General features: G+C 41.9%; 1 protein-coding gene across 1 annotated transcript in view; it reads left to right on the forward strand.

Moving 5' to 3' along the window:
- KIFAP3 (kinesin associated protein 3) overlaps positions 1-3,666 on the forward strand; it is a 72,974-nt gene extending 69,308 nt beyond the window's left edge. The window contains exon 20 of the mRNA XM_075038463.1: positions 3,222-3,666. Within this exon, the coding sequence (XP_074894564.1) occupies positions 3,222-3,330 (109 nt within the window). The 3' untranslated portion in view covers positions 3,331-3,666. The remainder of the gene's footprint in view (positions 1-3,221) is intronic.
- The last annotated feature ends 4,224 nt before the right edge of the window (positions 3,667-7,890 follow it).

Below are 7,890 nucleotides of genomic sequence, written 5' to 3' on the forward strand. Positions count from 1 at the left end.
GCAGGGACATGCCTTAGTTTACTTAAGAGAAATATTTAGATAGCGGAAAGTGGTGATTTGATCAAGGTGTTTTAATGTGATTTTCTGTTCCTTTCTTTTTTTTAACTGTCCAAAGCAGTTATCAGCTGATCCATCTCTTCCAGTTTTCTTCAGGACACTAACATATGTCTGAACCATTTGGAAATAACTGATACTCCTCAAAGTTTAAACTCTAGGGATCTTTACCTAATTACTTACACATTTATAAAAAGAAATATAAAAAAAAAGATTTGCTGAGAATGTGATTGAAACCATGTTTTCACTGCTTTCATTATCAATTTAAATACATTTAAAAGTTCTTTAAATAAGTATTACTAAACTGGAAGTAGCTGGGACAGCTCTGCCTGCAGTGATAGAGACCTATTGCCACCTCGTGGCTCAGTGTCGTTGTTACACCTCACTCCCCAAAAACACAATGTTCTTTTAGTTTGGTAGTATATAGCAGAGTGAACAGTTAGGAGTGAGCAAAAGAAGTTCTTGAAACTCTGCAGCATCAAGAGAAGCCACATTTACATTTAAGAAGAAAATCTTGCTTCAGGACAGGTCTCTCAGGCTGCTGTATTTGTTGTGTCCCCCTCTGCCACAGTAAACCTGAGGACAGCTACTGCTGTCTCCCCTGGAAGCCAAGGCATGGCCCCTACCAGCTTGACTTGCGGTCAGCAGCCTCCCTGCACACAGGACTCACAGCCAACAGCACCCACAGCCTACTCACTCACCGACAACGTCTTCCCAGAATGAAGTTTTCAGTAGTTAGCAGAAATGCAAAGAGCCCCTATTCTACCATACTAGTAATAAAAACAACTTATCCACAACTAATGTTGTTATAGTCACAGAAAAAAATATTGAAATATAAACACAGAAAAGTATTTTCTGTTAAAATATCTTTTCATTATAAATCGACTGTAGATGCTTTAAGGATCTTTGGAAGAAAACAATGGAACTCCTGAGTTTAAAGGTAGCCTTAAAAGGTCTTGCTTCTCTGCAGTGTTGCATGTGTGTGTAGCATCACTGGCAACTGGGAACTCGTAGTAGCACAACAAAACTGGACTCTGTGCTTCCAAATCCCACTATGCTTTCTTTTAGTATGTTATTAACTCCTAGTACTAATGGTACTGAAAAAACTCTTTTAAAGAATTGACATTGTTTTACAGTAGTTATTCAACTTGGTTTTTTTCTGAACTGCCAGACAAATTGGTCAGCTTCATGCTGGTCCTTGTTGGCTTATTCGGAAGAGCTTTGTGGCCTGTATTTGGAAAGCTGTTCCCAATGGCAGCCCACGTGAGGTCTGTCTGTGTAATCTCTTTGCATACAGCAAATCAGTAACAATGGTAGAAGCAGAGACCATCCTCTGACTAAGGTGAGTGCAGAGTTTGGTATTTCTGGAGATGAGAGTTACAGACAAAGTAACAGGATTGCTCTTAATCCCTTCTCTCAGGAGTCTTTTAAAGCTTCAAGCCTACTAATGAGATGGCTCTTGTTTGCCAGGTACGAAGGAGGGACCTGAACAAAGGTGCCTCAGAGGTCACCAGCTCATTTCATAATGGGTTTGGAAAAGAGTAATAGGACTTTGGAGTGGATACAGGAAAGAACAGGTGGCCAGGTGAAGGTGTGGAGCCAGAAGCATGTGTTCACATGGCTTTGCACCACTACAGGGTACATCACGGCTACTCTGCTTCTCTTTGCTGTGCTGAAGGGACTGATCAGCCTTTAAGGTGAGACTGATGGCTCTGTGTATGAGTTATGAGACGGGGACATTGCCAATTCAAATACAGACAGGCAGACATGGAAATGGCAAAGCACTTTCAGGGCGCTGCATTTCTCAAGATACAGTCAGGTGAAACAATTATTTTCTTTGCAGTTTAGCTTGTTGACTGTCCCCTTCCCTCTCAGAGGACAAATCTCTGCCTTGGGCCTTCCACTTTCACCTGATTATCAGAACATCCCATGAGTGAACTAGTTTCTTGGGAAACCAGGCACCAAGGATCCTTTTCTAGGACTTCACAGAGGCACAATCTGAGGAAAGTGTCTTTGCAAGGACAGAGTGATGGACGTGGTCCCCCACCACTTCGGCTGAGCCCTTTCAGCCCAACTGATTCAGCAGTGCCAGCTTTCTGCTGAGCCAGGGCCTGGGGCCCACCCATTGTACATCTTCTGGATGGGTCATTCTTTCCCAGCCTTGACTGTTGCATAACCCATGTTCCATATGTATAATTGGCAGTAATGAGGTTCAGCTTTTCCCCACTCCAAAAGCACTTTGGTTCTTTGTGTTTTGACAGTCTTCAGAGGGGAAGTTCAACTCCTTTCAATGCATCTTTAGTCAGACAATAAATCAGAATCCTTTTCCATTTGTCCTTCTACTGAAGTGGAAGTTAAGTGACATAACTATGAATAGGCAGTAATCCAGTATCTTAGGCAATGTTCATTTTTCCTTTACCTCCTGCATGAGAGTTATTGTTGAGCATGAAATATGTGCCACTTTTCCCTACACAGTTCTTGTGCTTTAGTATCTAATTCATTGCTGTGGGAGTTTTTAGGTGTAAAAGATGCTGTTCTATAAGAAAAATCAGTTATTCTGTCTCATTAGTATATAGCCTTTCAGTATATGATGAATTCTTTCTGCCATTTGGCTGTCAATCTTGTGTCACACCAGAAACACTGTCCTTTGCTGAACTATGTTGCTGTGCCAGATATTCTCACTTTCTCATTTCTAGCTGGTATTTTCCCAGGGGCATCAGAAATGTACTGAAGGAAGGAAATGAGATTATTCAGATGTGCTGTGTAGGGCAGGGTTACCAGAGGGCTTTGCAAGAAGCATGCTTGAAGCCTTTCCTGAAAGACATGCTAACTTTAATGTACAGAGAGAGAAACTGAGTCACAGAAGTAAAGTGCTTTGCTGGTAAATCCATAAAAGGATAGAAGAGAAGACTTCTGTCTCTTCTGGGATTTCTATTTGACCTGAAAGCTTTTCTTCGGTAGGAGTTCTGTTGGTTTCTCTGCAGCATTTCTTTTCCCAAGGGAAGAGGAGACGGAGCAGAGCTGGCTAGAAGGGGAAGATGGCTTGCAAAGTTGCCTCACAAAATCATTTCTATGGCAGGAAGAGTTGGAGACACCAGCACTAGTGCACCTTCCCCACTGTACAAAAACCAACAGTTTCACCTCTTTTTTTTTCTTTTTTTTTGTAGCATCGGAGTTGATGGATTTGGTCAATCACCAGGGGTTCCTGGCCGCCCAGCCACTGCGTATGGATACCGCCCAGATGAACCTTACTACTACAGCTACGGAGCACGATAAAACAGCCCGGTCTACAGTCTAGGATGCTGCCACCTGCCCTGGAGGAACCAGCGTGTGCGTGGCTGGCAGTAGATCTATCCCTTGGTAATGCATGATTGTACCATAATGGGTCCATCATTATGTATCCTTTGACGTGTGTAGTTCCACATAAAGCTAGCGTTTCTGGGTCCAGTGTTTTAGTGACAGTGTTTACTCTTTGCTTGCTCTTTGTTATCATTTTTGTACAGTATTTGCTCTGTGACTTGAAAGCAAGAATTGGAAAGCTACTGGACTGGAAAATGTCACTTTATGTATATTAAGCTACTAATTTAATTTCTATTAAATACAAAAACCTGTGGGGTCAGCAGTGGTGAATGTGTTTCTAACCAATGTTTCATTTGTTTTACAAGGCATTTAAGAATAATGCTTCATGTGAAGTGTGTTTAACATGGACTGTTTCCCTCTAACGCTTAAGTAACAGGAACACTGTTAAGCCCCAGCATCTCCTGGCACTGCCCTGATGCATAGTTACCAAAGTCCAGTCCTGGGTCTGAAGACTTTAATAATGGAAAGATGGCACAGATTTGCTCCCCTGGAGCTTCAAACATTTACAATGTACTTTAAATGCTTGAAAACACTTAAAATGAGAAACTACACTACAACAGGATACCTTTACCATAGTGTTTAAGTAGAGTTCTGTGGGCTGAGGGAAGACAGCCACATCCTGAGGGCTAGCAAGAGAAAAAAACACTGTAACTTGGTTCAGAATCCAGATGCAGAGCCTTTCCCCCAGCTTCCCCATCCTAAAATACAAATGCATCTTGTCCTGCTTGTTCACAGGCTTTAGGTTGGATCTAAACACCAATCATTGACTGAGCAGCAGAGACAGGCCAAGACGCCTTCTCGTTGGACTTGCAATGTGGTGATTGCATTAAGCCATGTTTTGAAACATGCTACATGCAAACAGAGTTTAGGCTAAAGCTATTGTTAAGTTGTGCACCTGCACCCATAAGAGACAAGAAAGCATATGGAAATGCCCTCTCTGCCAGAGCCATCAAGACAGCAGTTCAAGTTTTCATTTTTTAAAAGAAAAGCTACTTCCACCTCATGTTTTTTTATATTTTTTTTAAATGGCTGTTGATTTGCAGAATTGTTCCTCTCCTTTTTTATCCCTCATTTCTGGCTTAAACAGAAAATAGACTGGCATCGGGGGCTGATACTACTACAACAGTAGCCAGTAATCCCATAAGACTGGTGTATGTGCTAGGAAGGTGATCTTCAAAGGCGTGGGGTTGTTTAGGATGTTGACAGGCTATTAGTCTTACACTTTAAAAATATCTTTGAAATCAAAATTTTTTTGGAACTTTGCTTTATCTTTTAAAAGTGTGCAGGTACTTTTATATGCACTGTTACTTACTATGTTTCATAATGCGTGACTGGAAACGATTCTAAAATTAGCCATGGTATTTCTTAGCAGTTTTCAGTCTCCTCCCTGTGCTGGCTTCATGTTCATGGCTTCACTTACTGGAGGTAGGTGGAAGAACAGCATTGCCAAGATTAACTAGTATTTTTTTAAATCCTTTTCGATACAATTTTTAACTAATTCTTATGCAGTTTCTTAGAAAATACAAGATCTTAGTAGAAACACTGCAGAAAACTTGAATTAAACTAATGGGTTTCCAGTGTCGTACCTTTCTAGATTCTTTCCATTGGTCTGAGCCCACACTTTATCTGCCCAGCAGTTGTGCCACATTTAGTCAAAAGCTTTCAGATATTTTTATAGTTATAGCTGTGAGAGAAATTACCCAAACTGCATATTCAGACACAGGCTTTTCTTTTGAGACTGGCACTCCCTCATCAGGCTTTTCCAGAAAATTAGTGTGAAGTTATTTAAAGCAGTTGCCCTTCTCATGGAATGTGTTTTGGGGGGGGGGGGGGAATAAAAAATGAAGTGGGTCCTTGGAGTATATGCAAACTATCAATGAAACTGAAGGAGCCTTTAATTGGAAGCTTCAGGTTAACGAGGAACTACAGTTGAGCTTCAGCAAACGGGTGGGTGTCTGTAATTGTAATACAGTTGTGACCGTGCTGAGAATAAATGGCAGTGGAAAAATCTCTGGCTGCATTTTTAGTATTCAATGTTAGGAGTTTATGAGAAAAGAATAAAAGATCAAGTATTTGTAGCTTTGCCTGGCAGCAGCTAAGAGAAGAACATCATTTATCTGCAAATGGAGCTTGGTAAAAATTACTCAGCACTTAGTAGCCTGAGGACAGAGCCTGCTAGCCAAGATGAAAACCAGCTGTGCCACTATACTCTCTAAGGTGGGAGAGAGGCTGATTTTCCCTTTAATTACAGTTCCTGAGCCAGAAAGGGGAAAAAAGATATGAGCACATAGACTTTTCAATCTATATCACATTTCCTGTGGGTGTCAGAGGGAGACTGGAGAGTCTGACCTGTAAGGTAACTTTTTAATTATCTGTATTTATGGATTCAGTCCCTGAGTACTGTATCCCGCATAAAATGGGGTGAGGAGGGATCCACTTTCTTTTAGCAACTTCTAAAACTTTTGTCCTTTCCTCCTTTTCCTGGTTTCTCTCCCCGACTTTGTATAGCTCCTCTTTTCTTTCCCTACAGCAGTAATCCCTAACCATCCAGAAGTATCCTGGATTTCCCAGTCTGCTGCTAATTAATCAATGAGTTTGGTTAGGCAGGTGTTTTAGATATAATTAGGCTGTAAAGTTAATAGCACAATGAAATAAGCATAGGCTAAGAAGTTCATAGGTCTGTTAGCTATTATTCAGGCTTTCTGCAGATGTACAGTATAATTTCTGTGAGCAATCTACTTAATGCAGCAGCCTAAGATCTTGTTTTAAATTATTATTTGTACCACGCTAGTACTTAGGAGCTTGCTAGGGCAACAGAGGGTGGGGAAAAGCAAAAGTAAACAAATATCCTTGGCCTAGAGAGCTTATGAAGGACCTGATTCCAAGTCTTTTAAATATCAGTCTGTGCGTGGAGCTGTCTGGTAACAGTTTAACATGTGCATTTAATTCTGAAATAAGACTGCCATGATTCTGTTTAATTTAATCCACTCTGGATTAAATGAAACAGGAACAAGATGTATCTTCTTCTGGAATAAGGAGGACAAGCTCTATTTAGCCACAAGAGATTTCAAGCCCCTCTGGCAGGTTCTTTAATGGAATTCCTGTAATACACCACTGGTAAGCTCAGCTGTCCGCTCTTCATGGGGGAAGGCTGAGAATAGCTACAACCTTCATTCCTTCCATAGCCATCCTCAAGAAAAATAAAATACAGTGAAGCTGACTTACTGGTACAGCTTACATTGCAGCTGTCAGCCCTTAAAGTTGTTGTGATCTGCTCATTTTTTCTTTATGAGGTTAAGGAGAGAGCTCTGAGGTGATGAGAGAGAAACTGGAGCTGCCTGCCTGTGCAGGTGGTGGAAGACAGCACTGCATTGCATGTAGTTCACAGGTAGAAGGTGATGACGTTTGCAGTCACTTAGTCTAGAAACAGACTTTTCTGGAGTTGGTGTGTTGGGGTCCCTGCCCCCTAAAAAGAGAAACTCACTTCTGTTTATTAAGAAATTGAGTACTTGAGAAATACCCTTAGCAGCAAAAAGCTACTGTAATGTCATTGTAACTAACATGACTACATGGCAGGACGACATCATTGGTAAGGACGTTATCGGCTGCAGTGCTGGGACCACCACCACCCCAGCCCTGTTTCTTTGTTCTGCCTTTTCTGAAGGCCCTGTGGCCTGGAAGTGGAAAAGCTGGGGAACGTTCATACAGTGCAGACAGTGACTGCACCAGAGACTGCTGGACAACACTCCCCAGCTGCCCTTCTAGACCTTACAGGCTCTATTCCATAGATGGGCTTTTTGCTCCATCCTGTTCTACAGTTACTAGCTTTCTGTGTCTCCATTCTGCCAATCCTTTCTTGCCCAATCGACTTAATCGGTTACAAACCTAATGAAGCACTTGCTAAGACCTCTGTAATCCTGCTAGTTCCCTGTCTACTCTTTCTTCTTCTGCCCTTGAAAGAGAAGGAAGGGGGTTCACACCTACCTTGTTAGGTCCTGAGTTACTCTCTGGAGGAGCATACATTGGCTGTTCTTAGGAAAGTCAAATTGCAAAACTTGAAGGACGGAAGCCCAGCTCGTGTGTTTGTATAGCACCTAGCACAATAGGGCCCTGAGCAGGGCGCACGCCTCAGTACCTTTTCAGTTTGTATGCAACAATGGACTCGCACTGGAAAAGCAGATAAAGGGAAGGAGTGCTTCTCCACAGCAGCAGTCCTGCTAAGTAAATACACCATAAATGATGCAGAGCAGGCACAGTTTGCTTTTCTTTTCCTGAGAGCCATGTGAATTACACCACAGCCCAAAGCTGGAGCTAAGTGCTGTGAGTTTAAATCAGTTGTTGCTTATTAAGAATTTTTTGTCTTCATCTACAGTTGTTAAGCTCTTCCACTCTTCTGCCTTCCCCCTGCCACACATGCACACAGAGGACATGCAAATCCACACTTAAGCCCTTGAATAAACTATGGTGAGGAATGTC

The sequence above is a fragment of the Buteo buteo genome, chromosome 10 (assembly GCF_964188355.1).
Source record: "Buteo buteo chromosome 10, bButBut1.hap1.1, whole genome shotgun sequence".
In the NCBI taxonomy this organism is placed as follows: Eukaryota; Metazoa; Chordata; class Aves; order Accipitriformes; family Accipitridae; genus Buteo; species Buteo buteo.